Genomic DNA, 21,394 nt, shown 5'->3' with positions numbered 1-21,394 from the left:
GCCGCGGCCGCGCTCGCTGCGGCCCGCCGCCACCGGGCTGCCCCGCTCCGCCGCGGCGGGCGCGGGGTCCCCCGCGGGGGCGCGGCCGGGCGCGGCGGGAGGCCTGACGTTAGCGCCATTACCCGTGTTCCTCGTTAAAGCCCCTCGGGCGTGAGGGGGAGCAGCGCGGCCCGCACCGCACATCAAAGGGGCCGCGCGGCCGCCGGGGGAGGCTGGGCGGCCTTGCCGGTGCGGGGGGCTCGCACCGGGCGCCTTGCCGGTGCGGCACGGAGGCGCTGCGGTGCCGAGGCGCCTGTGTTTGTTGTCCAGCCGAACCGGGCCGGGGTCACGGCAGCGCCGGGCCCGAGTCACGGCCGGGCCGGGGGCGCGCGGGGGGCGGGGCCTGCGCGGGGCGGGGCCCGCGGGGGGCGTGGCCCGCGGCCTCCCCTCCGTCAGACACAAGCTGCCATTGTGACGTTCCGCCAGCGCCGCCCAATCATCGCCCTCCCCTGCCGTCCCCACGTGGGCGCGGCGGGCTGTGATTGGCTGCGGGCGGCGAGGCCGCCCGGGTTTTGTCCCCCGCCCGCCGCCCCGCTCCGCCCGGGCGCTGTGGCGGCACCGCGTGCTCGGGCGCCGCTGCCCCGCTCCGCGCCCGCTCCGCGATGGCTCCCGGAGTTACGGCGATCCCGGCTGGACGCAGCTGAACGGCCGCCCGCGGGCGGGGGGACCCGCTCGCACCTCGCATGTCCGCGGCGCCCGGGAAGTCGGATGTGTACGGCCTTCCTCCCCCTCCTCCTCTCCTCCATGGCCGTCGTGCTCCGGCGTTAGTTCCTGGCTTTGCTTCCCCTTCTCCCGGCCGCAGGAATACCGCGGGACCCTCCTCCCGCCGCCGCGTTGTTGTTGTTGTCGCTGTGGCTTTTTGATCTATTTTTTTTTCCTATTTTTTTTTTTCCGGGGGGGGGGGTGATTGATTTTTTTTTTCTCTTTTTTTTTTTTTTTATTTTTTTTTTCCGCCAGCGAGTGCCGGAAGGAGGGGGGGGGGGGGGTGAGGAAGCGGAGGCCCGCGGAGCTCGGCGGCCGGGGGGGTCGGCACCTGGCCCCGGGGCTGGGCCGAGCCGTGCCGTGCCGAGCCGGGCCGGGCCGGGCTGGGGGGGAACGTGCGGGGGGGAACCGGCCGGGCCCGCTCCCCCCCCCCCCCCCACCACCACCCACCCCTCCGCCCTCTCCTCCTCCGCCCCCCGCACGGACTTTCCTCTCGTCCCTTTGTTCAGTTCTCGGCCTCTCCGGGAGCGCTCCGAGGCCGGCGGGCAGCAGCGGCAGCTCCGCACGTCGCGATCGCCGTAGCGAGGCTCGGCGCGGCTGCTCCCAGTGACCGCGCCCCAGCCCGGCCATGTACCCCCAGGGCCGGCACCCGGTGAGTCCCGGCACCCCCGCTGCGCCCCCCCGGTGCTGCCCACCCCCCGCGCCTCCCGGTAACCCCCGCCGCCGCTCCCCGCAGGCTCCGCACCAGCCGGGCCAACCGGGCTTCAAATTCACCGTGGCCGAGTCCTGCGACCGGATCAAGGACGAGTTCCAGTTCCTGCAGGCCCAGTACCACAGGTGAGCCCGGGGGCAGCCCCGGCCGCCCCCCGCCCCGAGCCCCCCGGTTCCGCGGGGTCTCACCGTGCGCTCTCCCCCCCCAGCCTCAAAGTGGAGTATGACAAGCTGGCGAACGAGAAGACCGAAATGCAGCGCCATTACGTTATGGTGAGAGACTTTAATCAGATTTCGGATCAGCCTGCAAATGTCATTAGCTGCGAACGGACGGGGGGGGGACCGGGGGACCCCCCCCCCCCCGGCACGGGCACCGGCTGCCCGGGGACCCCCGGGGCGGGGGGGCGGCCGTGCCCGGCGCTGCCAGCCCCCGGCGGTGGGAGCGCCATCCCAAGTTTCCTGTTAACCCCTTTGGAGCGCTCCTGCGGCCGCGGGGGGGTCGGGGAGGGCCACCCCGAGCTCGGGGGGACCCCCGGTGCGGGTGGGGGTCCCCCCCTTGCCTGCCCCGAGGCCACCCGGGAGCCATCGCAGCTCCTCCCCCCGCCTCCCGTTCATCCCTCCCGGGGGAAACGGGCACTTTTGTTGCCACAAAACGCTCTTTTTGAAGCTGAACGAGCGCGGCGGGCCCCCGGGTGGGCTGGTGGGGGTTCCGGTGGGTTGGGCAGGAGCCTGCAGCCCCTTTCCCCGCGCTCCCGGCGGCTCCCCCGGGCCCCGGGGGGAGCGCGCCCGCCCCCCCGGTGAGAAGCCGGGTTTTTGGCCAGACTCCGGGCTGTACCTGTTCTGCCAGGGCTGAGCAGACGCCTGTCACCCAGCTCTGCGCCTCTTTGTTTTTCTAAGTAGCTTAGGAGGAGAAAACAGGAGTCAAAAGGAGTGTCCCCTCGTTAAGTGCCTGCCAGTTAAACCCATAAACATCTGCTTATTATAAGGTGTAATTTCCTTGGCTACCCGTGCTTTAAGCCCAGTTTTGCCCAGGATGCTTTTTGGTAATGACCTTATGCAAATACCTTCTGTGAACTGAATTCAAATTCTCCTTGGCTCTGGTGTTTAATTGAATTTATTCCTATTTTTTTTTTTCCTCTCCTTCCCCAGTACTACGAAATGTCGTACGGTTTGAATATTGAAATGCACAAACAGGTGAGTAATTTCGAGGGGGGAAGTTGTGATTGATTGATCTCCTGTTGCCCTTTTCCTCCACCTGAGGTAAAATGGGCCCTGATTGCACTAAATAGGGAATAAGTGCTGGAGGCAGGGATGTGGCTCCAGGTGGGATCCCGCGGCCCGGCTGTTCACTTGGCAGCCGCAGGTTGATGGCGCTCGGCGGGGTTATTTTGTCGATATTCGCGAGGAATTTCGGTTTTAGGCAGCGTGTTTATGCAGAGAGGTGAGAACAGCCTCGCCTCCCGTGCAGGGAGGTCAGTACCTGGAATAGCGCGTTCCCGAGGCTCGGAAAGCACCGGTGGGGCTGGCCGGCCCCCGCTCGTGTTGTGGGCACAGCGGGGCTCTTGGGAAGGTCAGCCCTGCTCCCGGCCCTGCCCGAGCGTGAGAGCGGGCCGGGAATTATCTCCGGGCTCACCGTGTGTTGCTCAATGGCACGGAGCTGTCTTTGCATCTGGGAAGTGAAGCAATGTTTGGGGCTGGTTGGGCTTTTGGTTTTGTTGGCTTTTTTTTTTTTTAACCCTCCCTTCCAGTCTTCTCTAATGTGTAACTTGCCTGAAGGAAAAAATAGAGAAGGCCCCAGCAGAATGTGGTGTGCTACCTTGATAAGATTATCGGTAAAGAGCCTAAAGGCTGCGCACATGATGGTAAAACTTAAAGGAATAAAGTTATTATTGAGATTAGACCTGATTATTTGTGCTGCTGCTGCTTACTGGTTTTAGAAGGAGTTCTAATTAAGAACTTAGGGCAGATAGAAGTTGACATCAACTTTGCCGCTCGCAAATCAGCCCCATTCAGCTCCAGAGTGGTTCGGCTCAATAGCGGCATCGCCCTCCTCCTCCTCCTCCTCCTCGGAGGCTCGCAGGGCGCTGATGAGATGCAAAGCAGCGTCTCTGAATGCGCCTCTCTCTTCCTCCCCTCGCCTTTCTGCGCCGTAGTCACGGGGCAGCGAAAATAATTCCTGCTTAGTCTTCAGTTTTTTATAAATATCTCCTTCCACGCAGATCGTCCCGGCTGCAGCCCCGCTGTCCTTGCGTGGGGGCTGGGGGAGCTCGGCTGGCTGTGTGCTGGGGTGCTGGGAACACCCCAAAATTCGGGATTCCGGGCTAGGCCTGGCCTCCTGCCAGAGGGGATGGCGCTGGTGTGGCCAGAGGGACACGGAGCCCGCGGCCACCTCGGCAGCACCAGGGGTGACCTGGAGGGACGGAGTGACCCCAGGCCAGGCTCGGGGGGCACAAGGTCTCCTCTGCCTGCCCTCCTCCTACCTGGGTGCTGGATGGCTCCGCTCGGGGCTGGGAGATGCTGGAGTGATGGCCTGGGATGCTGGGCTGGTTCTGTCACTGGGGTATACTGGAGTGACACCCCAGGATGCTGGCTTGGTTCTGTGGTGGTTCTGTCACTGGGAGATGTCAGAATGACACCCCAGGGTCCTGGGTTGGTTCTGTCACTGGGAGATGCTGGAATGGTGGCCTGGGATGTTGGGTTGTTTCCGTCGTTGGGGGATGCTGGAGTGACACCCCAGGATGCTGGATTGGTTCCCTTGCTGGGGGATGCTGGAATGGTGGCCTGGGGTGTTGGGTTGGTTCCGTCACTGGGAGATGCCGGAGTGACACCCCGGCTTGTTTCCCTCTCCGGGGGATGCCAGAGTGACACCCCGGGTTGTTTCCCTCACTGGGATGTGCTGCAGTGACACCCCGGTTGTTTCCCTCGCTGAGGGATGCCAGAGTGACACCCCGGTTGTTTCCCTCTCCGGGGGATGCCGGAGTGACACCCCGGTTGTTTCCCTGGCCGGGCAGTGCCGTTCCCAGGACATTCCCGAGCGTTTCCCCCGGTCCCTGGGTGCATCCCGAGGTTTGGCAGCGCGGGATGAGCGGATGGAGCAGCCCCTGCTCCGTGTGCCCCGTGGGGGTCTCGGGGTGCCCGAGGAGCCTCAGGATTCCTCAGAATTGCCGCTCTGGCTCATCCCCGCCCGTGCTGGTGGTGCCGGCAGCCCGGGGTGCCCGGCGAGGTCGCTGCTCTGCTGGGAGCTGTGCAGGCGATGCCAGCCGCATCCCGTGCCCGCCCGGGCTCTTCCCGCTGACATCTGCGTGCCCTGCCCGCTGCCGGGAGCTCGGGGAAGCTGGAGCTGTCTCCCTCTTGAGCTGACAGCACGGCAGCGAACAAAGCGGCTTCCAGGCGAAAATGGGGCGAGCGGGGAGCGCCCGACCGCAGCGGGCGCCCGGGGAGGGTTTTCCCCCCTCTCCGGGGCCGCAGCATCCCCCGAAAGGCATCCCCGGGCAGCATCCCCCGCCAGGCATCCCGCAAGGCATCCCGCTAATTGCGGCGTGGTCCTGCCGGCATCTGGCTGAGGGTGGCTGGTCCTGAACAAACAAGTTTATCAGCTGACCTGTTTAGCGGTTGACTTGTGTTTATCTGCACACAATCAAGTAGACTGAAGTGCTTGAATTATTCATGCAGTGTCCTGCCCTCCAGACTTGACTGCTTGTGATTACATCTGCTCCAGACAAACATTGATGGATACTTCATCTTTAAGCAAAAGGGGATTGTCTGTCTGTGGGCTTATATAACAGATTATCTCTTCCACGCTGAATATTAAGTGTGTGCATATGTGGCTGCGTGTGGGGTTGGGGTTTTTTTTTTTTTTGCCTTCCCCCCCCCCTTTCTTCTGGTTTTGTTTCTCATTAGGGAAAAAATGGAGTTTCATAAACAACTCCATATGCAAGGAAATATTTAGGAAGTGATTCCCCAGTCGCTTGCAGTGAATTGCTCCTTACATCAGTCTTCCTGCTGAGCTCAACTCCTTCCCCGGGCTCAGCTTTCCTAAACCCGACTCCAATCAGGAGTTTTCTTTTGAAACCCCGACAAAACTTCTTTTTTTTTTTTTTTTCCCTTCGGTCGGGTTAATTGATTTTTCCAAAAGAAACTTCCCTTCCCCTGTCGGCCGTGCATTGTTTCTGTGCAGATCTCCGTGGATAATCGCCGAGGGCAATAACCATTCCAAAAGGAAAACTCATTTTGCGTGGGGAAACGGGACACCTCGGAGGACAGAACCTTTGTGCTGCCTTTGATTTCTTGTTATGGCTGAGAACGCTCCACAGAAGCACTTCTTGTTTTCCTGCCTGGTGCTTGGAACAAACCTAAACCCCCCAACACTTCCAGGGGAGGGAGGCAGCTTTTTGTCTGTGTGTTTCTAGAATATTCTAGGAACACAATATCCTTTCTGTCGTGCTCGTTAGCAAGGAGTGCCAGGTAATAATTTGCTAAATACTTCAGAAGCCGAGTAATTTGTGAGCTGTGCTCTCAGCACTCCCAAGGCAGGAGGGAATTCTGTCTTCCCTGGCTGGATTTTGGGGGGCTGCTGGCTGAGTTTGGGGGGCTGCTGGCTGAGTTTTGGGGGTCTGTGCAAGCTTTACCTCATTGCTGGTGGTAATTCCCTAATGAGGGGCTGTGTCCTGCCCCTCCACACCCCCGCCCTGAATTTAATTCTCATCAGCCAGGCTCTCCACTTTGCTAATAACGATAGCAGCCACAAATAGCTTTCAACATGCCATTGACAGCCCGCTTGGAGAGAGCACTTGAAATAGTGGTAGACAGCTGAAAGTACCCATAATTGTGCGCCCGAGTGAGAACCACACTGCTCAAGGGCCTGATTTTCATGTGCTTAAAGAGACAATATCCTGGTTTCAACAAATGCTGCTGGTGCTTCACGCCTCGTGTGATTTACTGGGTTTGGGGGGGTCCGCAGGGGGCTGTGGGGTGCACAGCCTTGGGGTTGGAGGGAGCTGTGCTTTGAGAGGAGCAGAGGGCTGGGGCGTGCTCCTGCAGGGCTCGAGGTGCCCTGTGGCTGTGGGGATGAATTAGTTCTTTCCCAGGGAATGGGGACATTCCCGAGGCTGCCGGAGCTCCAGGAGCATTTGGACAACGCTCTGGGGCACAGGGTGGGATTGGGGGGGTGTCTGAGCAGGGTTAACCCTGCTGTTCCACCTCCGGAGAGTCCTGGATTTGAGGATGTGAGCAGGGATGTTTTGGGGTGTTTTGCAGTGTTGTGTGTTCAGCACCTTCTCCCCATCCTTATCCTGCTGCATAAACCCAGCAGCAAGGGCAGGACTTGGGGCTGGTGTGGCCCAAAAATCTCCTCTGGGGCTCCACCTGCCATGGCCTGGTGGGATTCCCTTCCCCATGGGCAATATTTTCCGTCTGGGGGAGAGGTTGAGGGGTGTGTGATGTGTGCAGGGTGTTTTGGGGTTGTTTTGTGCAGGGTGTTTTGGGGTATTCTCTGCCAGTCTGGGGTTGCTGTTTGGGGTTTTTTGGGGGTGTCATGTGCAGGGTTTTTTTGGGGTGCTCTGTGCAGGGTTTTTGGGATGCTGAACAATGCGTGTGGGGCTGGTTCCTGCAGGCAGCTCCATCCCCCAGGAGCAGGGAGCCCAGGAGGGATCTGTGTCCTGTCCTGTGCCACGGGGGGATGCTGGGGCCTGCCTGGGGGGTCACCCCGTGCCTGGGACATCCCTGCAGCTCCCGTTTGCCTCCTGGACATCCAAAGCTGAGACAATTTGGCACAAGGAGCGTCCCCAGTGCCCAGAGCCCTGTCTGGGTGTCCCCCCCAGCCTGGAGCTCTGCACTCCCAGCTTTTGGGTCAGTTCTAAGGCTGTTCTGCCTCTCCCATGACTGACACCTGGGGTTTGTTTTTAAATCCCCTCTGCCCCGTGCAGGTGTGGGGCTGGGAGTGCAGGGAGCTGCAGGGCCCAGCCAGCCCCAGCTCTTTCACACCGAGCTGCCCTCTGCGAGCCCAGCTCCTGGCACTGCCAGCAGCAGCTCCCCGTGTCCCCAAGTGCTTCGGATGCTGCTGGTGGCCCTGGCCATTTTAAGAGCAGGTGACAGGAGCCTCAGCCAGGGCCAAGTGGTGCCGGTGTTGATTTATCACGGTGCAGATGTTCTCTCTGGTTTCGCTGAAACCCCACGCCGGGAGCTCTGGGCAGGGAGCAGGGCAGATTCCTGGCAGGGCCACAGAGCGAGGGGGATTAGCTGGGATTTCAGCTTCTCCCGACTCCTTGCCCTTTGTGACAGCCAGGAGTGTCCCAGGGTGTTTGGGAGCCTCTGCCCGTGCCCCCCGCGGGTCTTTGATCCGCCCTGGTCCAGGGAGGATGCAGGGCAGCGGAAGGGGATGGGAGCTGGGATTGCCATGGCAACCCGTGCTGGGGATGGATGGAGCCTTTCCTTGGCAGGAGCAGCTCGAGGAGGGGCTCTGGGCAAGGTGATGGATGAGCCCTGTGGAGGGGAAGGTGTCGGGCATGGAGCCCTCCCCTGATCCTGGCATTCCAGAGAATCCCGTTCCCTCCTGGTTAAAGTTTTAATGGGGACAACTGGAGTTTAATGTGCCAGGGAATGGGAGAGGGGAAAGTGAGCAAATATTTAAAGACTGTTGAATCTCGTGTTCGCAGGAAACCTCACGGTTGTAAACATAATATTTTGGACATCCAATATCTCTGCTCGCTGGATCCCGTGTGGGAATTCTCTTTCTGTGTGGAACGGGGAGTTTGGCTTCACATCTCACTTGGAAGTTTTGCATTTAAAGGTGGAAGCGTCACGTGTGCTGCTGGTCAGGGCTGTCAGGGGCAAACCCAGCTCCTTCCCTTCCTGCTCCATGCAGTCAGGCTGGATGCTGTGTTCTCCAGGGTGCAGCCCGGGGGAGCTGGCTGCTGCTGTCCCCTGGAAGGTGGCTCAGATTTGTTCTGGAGCCTGGGAGCTGCCAGGGCAGAGCTCCTGGAGCGACGGCCGTGCTCGCTGCATCCCGATCCAACAGCCAGAGCTGGAGGAATAAATCTTTAATGGAGCTGCAGCTAAATGTAATCTGATCCAAGTGCCATGCCAAAAAGCCTGGAAGGAGCTGTTCCCGAGGCAGGGCACGGCGGTGGCACCACAGGGGCTGGTGGCACTCACGGTGCCAGCCCGGCTGCTCCGGCCACGGCGCCAGGGCTGGGCTTGGGTTTGGCACTTGGAGCTTCCAGCCCGGCTGCTGTGGGAGTGCTGGGTGCTGAAAACCCTGTGCTGGGGACAGAGGTCACCACAGCAAAGTGTCCCTGCAGTGGTGGGACACAGGGAGTGGCTGGCAGGGACAGGCAGGATACTGGGAAGGGATCCTTCCCTGAAAAGGGGCTGGGACACTGGTGCTGTGACTGCCCCATTCCTGGAAGTGTCCAAAGCCAGGTTGGAGCAACCTGGGCTCCTAGAAGGTGCAGGGAGTGGGACTGGATGAGCTTTGAAGTCCCTTCTGACCAGGATTCCGTGATCCCCGGCTGCCTGCTGGATCCCTGCAGCCTCACGCCCAGGGCCACGGTGATCCGGTGACTTGGTGGCTGTGGCCAGGGTACCTGAGTCCAAGCCGTGGTCGCTTCCAGCCGTCCCTGCCTTGGCACGGTGTGCCAGCACGTTCCCTGCCTCTGGAATTGCTAAGAAAAGCATCAGGTGTAACCCAATCACCGGGAGTGCTTCTGGAGGAGAGGATGGCCAGGAGTGTTCTGTGCCTGTGCAGCCCATGGGGAGCTCTGTGGGGACCCCTGGAGCAGGACCCCGAGCTCTGGGCTCTGTGGGGCTGTTCCCTCCATGGGGGTGACTCCAGGCTGGGGCAGATCAGGATTTTCCCAGCGTCTCCTTGCTTATGGTGCCGCTGGGAATGCTGATGGTGCTTGTTGGGTTGCTGCTGTAGCAGGAGCAGCGTGTCCCACCATCCCCAGCAAGGGCTGGCTGTCCTTTGGGATTTCTCCCTCATATTAGGATATTTGGGGATCTTCCTTGGGGTGCTTGGGAGCAGGTGGAGCTGAGGGCTCCTGTGCTTTGGCTGGGCTTAAAACCCAGAGGTGCTGCAGGAGTGAGCTGTGGGATCAGCAGGGTGAGCCACGGGGTGGATTTGGGGTGATGAGGGGAGCACAGGGGTGGCTGTGGCTGTCCCGGGAAGGAGGCTCTCCTTGGCAGCAGGAGGCCGGAGCTCTCCCGGTTAATCACTCGTGCTGTTGATAAGGAGCTCTGGGGCTGGCGGGAGGAATTTCGGGGCGTTTGATTCCGTGCCAGCGCTCGGCTCCGGCCATTGTTGTGGCGCTGGATCCTCGCGGCCGCTCGGCGTGTTTGCCTTGGAGCTGGAGCTGTTTTCACAGCTGCCTCGGCCAGGAGCAGCCAGAGTTAACCCCTGGGAGCCAGGACACGGCCATCCTGCCAGGAGCATCCCTGGAGAGGGACATGGCCATCCCTGGAGAGGGACACAGCTGTCCCACCAGGAGCATCCCTGGGGTGGGACATGCCCATCCCACCAGGAGCATCCCTGGAGAGGGACACTGCCATCCCACCAGGAGCATCCCTGGAGAGGGACACTGCCATCCCACCAGGAGCATCCCTGGAGAGGGACACTGCCATCCCACCAGGAGCATCCTAAGGATGCTCCTAAGCATCCTAAGGAGCTAATTCCTAAGGAAAGCATCAGGTGGAACCCAGTCTCCAGGAGTGTTTCTGGAGGAGAGGATGGCCAGGAATGCTCCTGTGCCTGTGCAGCCCATGGGGAGCTCTGTGGGGAGCCCTTGGAGCTGTACCCAGAGCTCTGGGCTCTGTGGGGCTGTTTCCTCCATGGGGGTGACTCCAGGCTGGGGCAGGTCAGGATTTTCCCGGTGTCCCCATTCCCTGGTGCCTCTGGGAATGTTGATGGTGCTTGTTTGTGTGGCAGGAGCAGCGTGTCCCACCATCCCCAGCAAGGGCTGGGTGTCCTTTGGGGTTTTTCCTCCAGTAAAGCTCCCCCAGGGAGGCGTTGGTGCATCCAGAGCAGGATGTGTGGCTGGCACAGGGAATCCCACCGTGGGCAGGGGGCAGAGCAGCCCCCCAGCCCTGGTGGGTGGCCTTGCCAGGTGTGCTTTGGAGAAACCAAACCCCCAGTGCAGCCTCGGGAGCGGGAGGAAATGGAGGGGCCCCCCAGCCTGGCTTTCCTGGGATGCAGCAGCTCTCCAGGATGAGCCTGGCTGTTGTCATGGAGCCAGGGCAGGCTGTGTGACACTGCCAGGCTGCTCCAGGACACTCACCCGTGCTGGGAACGGGAGGGGAGGGTCCCAGGGAAGGGCTGGAGAGCTTGAGGGGGCTCCCAGAGTCCCTGCCTCCATGGGCAGAGAGAGGGGACAGGGAGGGGAGTTTGGGAAGGGACAGGGAGGGGATCTGTGGCAGGGGACAGGGAGGGGATTTTGGGAAGGGAGAGGGGACAGAGAGGGGATTTTGGGAAGGGAGAGGGGACAGGGAGGGGATTTTGGGAAGGGACAGGGAGGGGAGTTTGGGAAGGGAGAGGGGACAGAGAGGGGATTTTGGGAAGGGACAGAGAGGGGATCTGTGGCAGGGGTCAGGGAGGGCACCCAGCGCCGCTGCCAGGAAGCCTCGTGCCACCCGTGGGAGGCTGCTGCTGGGTGCTGACTGCTGCTTTTCCTTCTTCCCTTTTTTCAGACAGAAATTGCTAAAAGACTGAACACGATTTTAGCCCAGATCATGCCTTTTCTGTCACAAGAGGTAAGGACTTTTCCACACCCTCTTTGAGGACGTGCAACTTCTCCCAGGGGCTTCCCCTCCCTTGCAGGCAGTGCTGAGTCCCTGGCTGAGGGCTGGGTGGGAGAAATGGGATTTAAATCCTGCCCAAGTGCTGGAGAACCCTTGGGATGGGCAGAGCTGGGCCCTGCAGGGGCTCTGCTCAGCGTGGGGGGCTGCACTGAGCCCAGAAGGCTGCGAGGGGCTTCCCCTTTCCCTGAGGAGCTGGGAGGTGCCCTGGGCTGCTGCACCCAAAATAGGGTAGAAAAAAAAGGGAAAAATGGGAAAAATAGGGCCCAAAAGCAGGGAAACCATGGCTGGGGGTTCTGCACTGGGCTGTGGCTGACCCAGGCCCTGTGTCCCCGCAGCACCAACAGCAGGTGGCCCAGGCTGTTGAACGTGCCAAGCAAGTGACAATGACGGAGTTGAATGCTATCATCGGGGTACGTGGACTTCCCAATCTGCCTCTCACCGTGTGTATTCCCCTTTTATTCCTATCATTTACCATATCCAGAGGCAACCCTGCGCTCAGGAGGGCACACGGGGCGGCTCCCAGTCCCCAGCCATCCCAAAACCCCAAAACTGCCCCAGTCCCCACAGCTCCTGGCTGTCCCAAAACTGCCCCAGTCCCACAGCTCCTGGCTGTCCCAAACCCCAAAACTGGCCCAGTCCCACAGCTCCTGGCTGTCCCAAACCCCAAAACTGCCCCAAATTGCCCCAATCTGGCCCCCAGCAGGACAGGGCTGGGAGCTGCTGCCTGCCTGGCAGCTCCAGGATTGCAGTGGGATGCTCCTGGGGAGATTTGGGATGGGAGCCTCCCCAGCCCCTGAGGCCAGGCTTGTCTCTGCCGGGCTGTTGCTGTGGAATGTGCTGTGCCCTCTGAGGAGTTGTTGTTCCATGCATTGACCCTTTCCCGCACAGATTGAGGGGTTCTGATTGAAAATTAACAATTTTAATCGTTTCTGTAATTGCTGTCACTGCCTTGGTCCTGCAGCAAACCCCGGGACATCGGAATTCCCACCTGGGCAGGTGGCTCCAGAGCTCCTCTGGCTTTGTTTCCCAGAAAATACTAATTTATAATGATTTTTATTTTTAATAACTATTTACACTTCGTAGGCATCAAGGGTCTTTATAATTTTCTGTGTCTAACTTGCTCTTCCATCCATTTTCCTGCATTTTATGGGTGTCACCCACTGTGGAATCGTGCTCTGGGCTCCTGCAGTTTTTGGGAATGAGGAAGCAGCTGGATCCCTCGTGGTGGGGCTGGGAAGTGCCCCAGGAATGGGAGCTGGGTTTTGGGGTGACCCTGCACCCTCGTGCTGCTCCTCACCCGTTTGGGGTGGGCTGGGCATGGAGCAGGAGCCGCTGAAGGGGCAGATTTGGAATTCAGGTGGATGGGGAGGCCCGTGACCCCCATTCCCTGGATAATTGCTTGCCTGGGTCACAGCCAGGCCCTGCTGTCATTAAGAGCCAGCCCAGCCCTTTAATTGGCTCCCTGAGGAGCTCCCAGCAGGAATCTCCCAGCAGGAATCGGGGACACCTCCCCTGGGCTGGCCCGGCAGGGAGGGACACGCTGCTGCCCCGTGATCCCACAGCCTTCCATGGCTGGTGCAGGGACGTGGGGCTGCTTTGGCTGCTGGCTCCTCTCCTGCACCTGCTCCGGAGCTTCCCGAGCAGAAAATCCAGAGGATTTTGTCTTTTTCCCTCCCCTCTGTGCAGGAAGTGGTTGGTTACTGTGGGGTGGTGCTGGCAGGAGGTGCTGGTGACCCCATGGCTTAGAGATGGTTCCAGGCTCATCCCAGAGCGTGGGGCTGCTTGGGCTGGAGGATTTGTGCTCCTGCACCTGCTCTGCTGCCCACAGAGACACAAAATCCAAAGGATTTGGGTTTTTCTTCCTCTCTGTGCATGGAGTGGTTTGTTAGTGTAGGGCTGTTGCTGGCAGGAGGGGATGGTGATTCCATGGTTTGTAGGGATGGTGATTCCAGGGCCTCCCGTGGTTTTTAGGGATGGTGATTCCATGGTTTTTAGGGATGGTGATCCCATGGCCTCCTGTGGATTGTAGGGATGGTGATCCCAGGGCCTCCCATGTTTTTTAGGGATGGTGATCCCAGGGCCTCCCATGGTTTTTAGGGATGGTGATCCCAGGGCCTCCCATGGTTTTTAGGGATGGTTCCAGGCTCCTCCTGGAGCACGGGGCTGGTTTGGGTGGCAGCTCCAGCCCCTGAGCCCCCCCAAGCACAGAGGATTTGGTGTTTTGCCCTGCCCTCAGCAGGTTGTTTTTCTAACATTGCCCACATGGACACGTTCCTGGGTTGGTTTGCTCAGCACTGGGGTGTCCTGGTGTCCCTGGGCTCCAGCCCTTGGTGGCCCCACTGTCCCCAGCCTGCCCCAACGCCCCAGTGCAGATCCTGCAGCACCCAAACCCCCCCAAACGGTGCCAAGCTCTTTTTTTGCCCCTTTGGAGGTCAAGAACTGTTAATTTTATGCATCTGGGCCATTGTCTGCAGCTCCTGCGCTCGGGGCTGGGCTGAAATGGAGCCTTGATTTGGTTGTAGCCCTGGAAATGATTGCCCTGGAAATGATTAAACTCCTCACTAAATTTAACGCCGGCGCTGAACTGAAGTGCTGAACCATTAAATCAGCAACAAAGGCATGGAGCGTGATGGACATAATCCAATTAAAGCCACTCCACCAGCAGACACTCCTTGCCAGCCTTCCTCCCAAATTTGGAGCCTCTTTCTGTGTCCCCAGGTCTGTGTGGCACCGCTGAGGGACCGGGGAGCTCCGTGGGTGTGCAGGGATCCTTGTGTGGGATTGTTATCCCTCGCCAGCCTCCTGGGACACTGGGGACATCGCTCCCTGCCAGGCTCCTGCCAGCACAGGAGGAGCCCACGCTGATGCTGGAATTCCCTTGGAGCCCCAGTGCAGCATCCTGAGTTGTGGATGGGCTCAGTCACTCCACGGTCCTGGAATGCTGCTCCAAACCCTTGTCCTGTGTGTGTGTCACTGAGCAGGACCTCGCTCCCTGGGCAGGGGGATTTGGGCTTCCCAAAGTTTCCAAAGAGCCTCCCCATGCCTGGAATGCTGCAGCAGGCCCTCAGCCCGTGGTGCTGCTGGAGCACAGCATCTCCAGGGCTGGGATGAGGGATGGGATGGGCCTTCCAGCAGGGACACTCTGTGCCACCGAGTGCCAGGGGGGTTTGTGCCCCTCCTCGGAGCCTCCAGGACCTCGTTCCCAAGGACGGTGCACTGGGAAGCTGGGAATGCTGCAGCACCACCCCGGGATGAACCCCAGGCTCCTTGGCTCACCCTGCTCTCCTGCCTCGGGAAGGACCTGCCTGGGACACGGATGGAGCTCCAGCCCTGCCCTGGCTCCCCCGGGACGAGGCTTCAGGACATCCCACACGGATTCTGCTCTCCCCTGCCAGAAGGGAGACACCAAACCCAGCTGGAGGTGTTGCTGTGGCCACCAGGGATGCCGTGTGCTGACCTTGTTCCACGTCCTGAGAGGGGCTGTGCTGTGTCACCCAGCCCCTGCATGGATTTATCTGTTGGCAGCCTAAAATCCAGGAAGAAACCCTGTTAAATCCCAGTTTTTTCTGGTCTGCTGGAGCAGCTCCAGGTGCTGATTGTTCTCCCCGTGGTGCTGCTGCCCTGCTCGTGGTGGGGCTGTGCTGTCCCCTGGGCTGTTCCAGGGCTGGGATTGCCATCCACGCCCTGGGAGTTGGAGTGCTGCTGTTGCACGTCCCCTCTGTGGGTGGGAAGCTGCTGGCATGAGTTACAGCGTGCAGATCTTTCTGGAAGCTGGAGATTGCTGAGGATAAACCACTGGATCTTGGTGTATTCCTGGGATGGAATATGGAAATACCAATGCAGAGCTCCCAGGAGAGCAATGTGGGAATGCTTGGAGGTGCTGGGAAACCACCCAGGGCTGTTCTCTGCTACAATGGCCAGCCCTGCCTCTGGAAATCCTGTGAAATGGGGGTTGGGAAGAGCCCCACGGATCTGTTCCCTTTGTTCTGGTGCCAGAGGATTGATCTGCCACTGAGGAGCTGCTCAGGGACCAACCTGGTGCCCCTCACCCCCAGCTCTGCTCCGTGTCCTGCTTTGGGGCCACTCTGGAATGTCCATCCTGAGGATGCTTCCCATCCTGCTGGCAGAGCCAGCTCCTGCTTTTGGAGGGCTCAGGGATTTATGGATGTCCTGCAGCAGAGGCCTGTGGCCTGCTCCGTGTGGCTCCTGCTGCAGCTGGGATGTCAGAGCTGCTTCCATGGATCTCCTGTGCCTGGGGCTGTGGCTTCTGCCCCCAGCTCCCACCTGGAATCTTCTTCTGGAATGGGATTTCCCTCTCCATCCCTCAGGGATGAGAAAGCAGCTCTGGAAGGGCCTGCTGTGTCCATGGAATGGGACAGGACATCGCCTTCTGCTCCCCAAAATGGATTCTTCCATCAGGAATGGGCCAGGGCTGCTCCCCCAAAACCTGGACTTGGTGTGGGGAAACTTCCCACGGAATCCTGGAATGCTTTGGGTTGGAAGGACCTTAAATCCACCCAGTGCCACCCCAGCCATGGCAGGGACACTGCCACTGTCCCAGGCTGCTCCAGCCTGGCCTTGGGCTCTGCCAGGGATCCAGGGGCACTGCCAGGGATCCAGGGGCACCTGGGAGCACCTTCTGCAGCTCTGGCCAAGAGGGGCTGGAAATGTCCTTGGTGGAACTGTTGGGAACATGAGTGGAGCCCTCCAACCCTGGGGGCACTGTTTTGGGGAGCCCTCCATCCCCAGGGATGTTTTGGGGAGCCCTCCATCCCCAGGAGTGTTTTTGGTGTGTTCCTGGGGGTGTCCATTGGGCTGGCCCTTGTGCCAGCAGGTCCTGCTGTCCATCCCTGCCCCTCGGAGTGCCCTGGGACAAATCCTGATCCAGGCTGCTTGTGGGGGTCTGGAGTGGGCTGGGGGGCTCTGCTGCAGCTCAGGTGTCCCCTCGTTCCGGGTGTCCCCAGCCCGTGATTCCCGCTGTGCTCAGATGCCCAGATGTGGTTTCCCTGCTGGGGGGCTGTGGGTGCAGGCAGGAGGGTCCCAGGCAGCAGCAGCAGCTCCAAGACCCTCCTGGCTGCACAGGGCAGGCCCGGGGGCTCTCAGGAGTGGCTCCTGGGATTTCAGCTGGTTTTCAGGTTTTCTTCCAAGGTTGTTTGAAGCAGGGAGTGTGTCTGGTTTTCCCTTCTCTCCCCAGAGCTGCAGTTCAGCTGTTTCCAGCTCAGCTGCAGCAGGCAGTGACTCTCCATGGCTGGAGGATTGCTGGGATGGGATGGGATAGGATTCACTCCCAAAAAACCCTGGGAGCAGCTGGGGCCCTGTGCCATCCTGGCAGGGCTGCAGCTCTAGGGAACGTGGGGGGTTATGTCCAGCACCATGGTGGGAATGGAGAATCCCTGCAGCATTTATCCAGTGTCTAAAGGGGCTGGGAGCAGCAGGGTCTGATGGGACCAGGCCATTGTGTGGATTTTTCCTCCCCCCATGAAGCACCTGGGAGCTGCTCCTGAGCAAATGAGCAGAGCTGCCCTGTGCTGAGCTGGCTGGGAGCCTCCTGGGCGCTGCAACTTTCTCCCTCTGCCTGGTTTAGCTGCTGCCCTCCAGCCACGGGATCTCTGCCTCCTGGGTGGGATTCCTGAGGGTTTTTTTTTCCCTTTTACTGCTGGAAAACCCAACTAACCATATCCTCAGGGACGAGCATTCCAGGAATGCAGGATTGTCCTGGGGAGCAGCCGTGTGTGTGCTGTGCCAGGGGCTGTGGGGACACCCCTGGGCACATCCCTGGGGACATCCTGGGCACATCCCTGGGGATATCCCGGGCCCCTCTGTCCTGCTAACGGGGCTTCTCCTTCCAGGCATGCAGCGGGGCCTCTCCCGGCGCCGCCGGGCCGTCCCTGCCCGCGCTGTCCCCTGCTGTCCCCGTCCCTGTCCCCCGCGGCTCACTGGCGCTCTCGTTGCAGCAGCAGCAGCTCCAGGCCCAGCACCTGTCGCACGCTGCCCACGGCCCCCCGGTGCAGCTGCCCCCGCACCCCTCGGGGCTGCAGCCCCCCGGCATCCCGCCCGTCAGCGGCAGCAGCTCGGGGCTGCTGGCCCTCGGCGCCCTGGGCAGCCAGGCTCACCTGGCCGTCAAGGACGAGAAGAACCACCACGACCTGGACCACAGAGGTGAGAGGGGCGGCTGCCCCCGCGGCCACGGTCCCGGGCTGGGTCGGGGGGAAGGTTAAAAATGACACCCGGGGGGCTCCGGGCTGGATTTGGGCACTTGCAGGGATCCAGCTGCTCTGGGCACCCTGTGCTGCCTTCACAGGGAGCAATTCCTTCCCAATATCCCACCCAAATTCCACTTTCCCCACTATGAAGCCATTACCTGTCTCCTGTCCCTTGTCCCAGTCCCTGTCCAGCTCTCCTGGAGCCTCTTCAGGCCCTGCCAGGGGCTCTGAGCCCTCCCTGGAGCCTTCCCTTCTCCAGGGGGACATTCCCAGCCTGCCTCCAGCCCCTGGAGCAGTTCTGTGGCCTCCTCAGGAGTTGCTCCAGGTCCCTCAGATGTTGGGGGAGCTCCCTGGTCCTGTCATGGCTCATTTCCCACCCCTAAGGTCAGCTGCATCCAGATCATGGGATTACCCTTTTAGGGATGCAGAATTCCCTAAAATGATGCTCAGCCTTTGGTGGAGCCTGGCTGCAGTTCCTGTGCTGTGCCTTAATGGGAAAGCAGCCTTCACCCTCCCCTTCCTCCTCCTCTCCATCACCACCAGGGCCTTCCCGTGGTCAGAGATCCAGCTCTGTGCAGCAGCAGCTTGGTGCTTTTCCCCATCATTTGGGATCTGACCATTTGTTAGCAGATGGGAGGGTCTGTGGATCCAGCTGCAAACCAGCGGTGTTCAGGATTGTCCTGGCAGGTCCCCCAGCACAGGAGGATCTGGGATATTTCCCCTCTCCCCTTGGCAGGGCAGGTTCCCACAGCCTCCATGAGCTGTTGGGCTCTGCTGGGGGATTTGGGGTGGAAAAAAAAGCAGTGAGACAAAACTATTGGTAGCCGTGCTCCTGTTCCATTCATTTTCTGCATGGATTGCCAGAGATTCCAGGGAAAATGCACAATGTGGGTGCAGAGGAAGGGCTGAGCCAGCTCCTGGTGTGGAGCTGAGCCCCCAGGGCTGTGGGGTGACTCCAGGGACAGACCTGGGGCTGCTGCCATTCCCTTTGCATCCAGGGCATGTCCAGATAAATCACAAGGACAAAGGGGCAGGAATTGGATGGGAGAGAGAGATGGATGGAGGGAGATTGTAAAGCTGGAGAGAGCCCAGACAGGGCTGGAGGTTAAGGGTTGGACTTAAGAGCACGAGGAGGTTCTGGGTTTGTTTTTTGGTTTAAGACTTATCCTAACTTGCTTTATTTTCCTGTCTCTGTTTTGGCCGTGCCCTCCCCTCTGCCCTGGCACCTCCTGAAGAGCGAGACTCAAGTGCAGTAAGTCCCATTCCTTCCTTTTGCTCCCACTTTCTGGTGGCTGCACGGCTGAGTTTGATTTATCCCTTAAAAACCCACCTGGTGCCTGGGAGCTGCAGGGCTGCCTTTGGCACAGGTCTTATTGAACAATAAACCAGGCAATAAAATCCCTCATCCTGCCTGGAAGAGCTGTGCTGGGATGAGCAGAGTCACCTTCTCCGTGGTGGTGGTTTGGAAATGGGATTGAAATCCCTTTGCTTTGCTTGTGGCAGCACGTCAGGAAATTCCATTTCCATCATTTTGGCAGAGTGAGCGTGGTCAGACCCAGAGCCCCTGGGTGCTCGGGGAGGCTGGTTCCTTCCTGATCACCCCCCCATTTCCTGGGGCCACCTGATCTGGGATGGGCTTGGTTATTTCTCCGTATTATGCAGGGCTTGGAAGCTCGAGCAGCTCCTAACCAGGGGAATCCCTGGATTTTGGAGACACCTCAGAGGCTGCCCTTGGGATGGATTCCCTGGGAGCTGGGATGGGAGGATGTGGAGGGTGGCAGGAGCCAGGTGGGGGCTCATGGAATGGGGCTGAGGCAGCACCTCCCACCCTGTTCAGGGAAGATGGGACATCAGGAGGAATTCCTCCAAGGACAGGGCAGTGAACCATCGGAAGGGGCAGCGCAGGGAGGCCCTGCAGCTGCCCAAGCAGGGCCTGGCCGTGTCCCCGAGCTCCCCGTGCTGGTGACAGGCTGGGGCTGGGTCCAGGTCGGGCTGGGTGATGCCGGAGCTCGTTCCCCAGCCCAGCATTCCGTGTGAAAAGCTGCCAGGACAAAGCCCGGCTGAGCTGCGGCTTGGCAGCGATTTCCTGCCAGCCCCGAGCCCACAAACGGCCCTTTGGAGAGCGGGGAAGGGAAGTGCTCGGAGGGGGGAGCAGAGGGGAATTGGGCATCATTAACCCGCTCCTGGGGCGGGCAGGGGGCCGTCGGAGCCGGGCAGCTTCCCAATCCATAAACTGCGAGCCGGGGTATTCCCCGTGGAGGTTTAATGTGTGCGATAATCAGCGTTAGTCATTCATATTTTCCCCAGCCTTTGCCTGTGCAATAAAAAATATTTAGTTCCTTGGCGGCGGGCCAGGAGCGGGGCTGAATGGATCGATGCCTCTAAATGCCTGACATGATTCTCTGGGAGCTGCGAGGGTTTTCAGCATGACTGCCTGGGAAGAAAGAGCTCCGTGTTATCCAAAGCTGCTTAGTGGGGACCGAGGAGAAACATGAACTGCTTTGGTTCTCCCTTTCAGCCGGGGAAGAAAGGCGGGCACGGCTCGGGAACGGCGGGGCTGGCAGGCTGGGGGAGAGAGCGGGGCTGGAGCCTGCTGATCCCAGGGACTGAGGGGGGGAATTTGTGGAGAGAGAACCAGGATAGATCCTGCTGATCCCAGGGACTGAGGGGGGTAATGTGCAGGGAGGGAACTGGGATAGATCCTGCTGCTCCTAGGCACTGAGGGGAGGGAGCAGGGATGGATCCTGCTGCTCCCAGGGACTGGGGAGAGGGAATGTGCAGGGAGAGAACAGGGATGGATCCTGCTGATCCCAGGGACTGAGGGGGGGAATTTGTGGGGAAGGAGCAGGGATGGATCCTGCTGATCCCGGGGACTGAGGGGGAGAATGTGCAGGGAGAGAACTGGGAGAGATCCTGCTGCTCCCAGGGACTGAGGGGAGGGAGCAGGGATGGATCCTGCTGCTCCCAGGGACTGGGGAGGGAATGCAGGATCAGGGCCAGGCGTCCTCCTCTTGTGCTGCCGTGTTTGCCTCCAGCCTTCCCTGGAAATGCCAGCATCTCCTGGGCTTTGCTGCTTGGAGCAAGGGCAGAATTCCCCCGTGCCATGGCACTCCTGGTCGCGTGGGTTTTCCAGGACATTTTGTGGATGTCCTTTGGTACTGGGGCTGGGAGGCAGCTGTTGCTTTGCTCCTCCTGGCTGAGGCTCCCAGCTCTGCCAGAGGGGAGAGCTCCTGGGCTCTGGAGCTTTCCTGGGAATGCCAGCATGTCCTGGGCTTTGCTGCCTGAGGCAAGGACAGAATTCCCAATGAGCAGAGCTGTGCAATTCCAGAGCTGTGCCCTGCTGTTCCTGGCCATGTGGCTTTTCCCAGATGTTTTTATAAACAACCTCCTCCTGCTTTTTCCTGCTATTGCAGCAAAGCAGCTCAGGTGTCCATGGCCATCCTCACAGCATTCCCAGTGCTCCCAGCGAGGCTGATGTTGATCTGTCCCCTGGATCCCATGGCATGGGGGGGACCAGGGGGTCTCATCCCTGTCCCCTGGGACCTGCTGCTCGTGGAGCCCCGTTTCCTTCTGCCCCCCCTTCAAGGCTTCTGCCATCCCCACAGAATAATTCCGTGTCCCCCTCGGAGAGCCTGCGGGCCAGCGAGAAGCACCGGAGCTCCACGGACTACAGCATCGACTCCAAGAAGAGGAAAGCGGAGGAGAAGGACAGCATGAGCCGATATGTGAGTGGCAGTGACAGCCCTGGAGGCCGCGGGGACCCCTGGGGCAGCACCTGGGGGCAGAAAGCGGGGTTGGGGTGGTGCTTTGTAGGTTTGATGTGGGTCAGAGAACCGTGGGATCGTTCAGGCTGGAAAAGGCCTTGGAGGCCATGGGGTCCAAGCATCCCCCAGCACTGCCAAGGCCACCATAATCTGTGTCCCCAAGTGCCACATGCACTCCCCTGC

The 21,394-nt window shown here is 60.3% G+C and overlaps 1 protein-coding gene across 1 annotated transcript in view; it reads left to right on the top strand.

Moving 5' to 3' along the window:
• Nucleotides 1-556: 556 nt before the first annotated feature.
• TLE3 (TLE family member 3, transcriptional corepressor) overlaps nucleotides 557-21,394 on the top strand; it is a 28,598-nt gene continuing 7,760 nt past the window's right edge. Inside the window, 10 exon segments of the mRNA XM_064388502.1 lie at nucleotides 557-802; nucleotides 1,251-1,393; nucleotides 1,478-1,578; nucleotides 1,662-1,725; nucleotides 2,602-2,646; nucleotides 11,134-11,196; nucleotides 11,580-11,654; nucleotides 17,199-17,403; nucleotides 18,683-18,699; nucleotides 21,053-21,172. Of these exon segments, the coding sequence (XP_064244572.1) occupies nucleotides 1,370-1,393; nucleotides 1,478-1,578; nucleotides 1,662-1,725; nucleotides 2,602-2,646; nucleotides 11,134-11,196; nucleotides 11,580-11,654; nucleotides 17,199-17,403; nucleotides 18,683-18,699; nucleotides 21,053-21,172 (714 nt within the window). The 5' untranslated portion in view covers nucleotides 557-802; nucleotides 1,251-1,369.

Source organism: Passer domesticus, chromosome 14, assembly GCF_036417665.1.
Source record: "Passer domesticus isolate bPasDom1 chromosome 14, bPasDom1.hap1, whole genome shotgun sequence".
NCBI classification, from domain to species: Eukaryota; Metazoa; Chordata; class Aves; order Passeriformes; family Passeridae; genus Passer; species Passer domesticus.
This window is presented reverse-complemented; position numbering and strand designations above follow the sequence as displayed.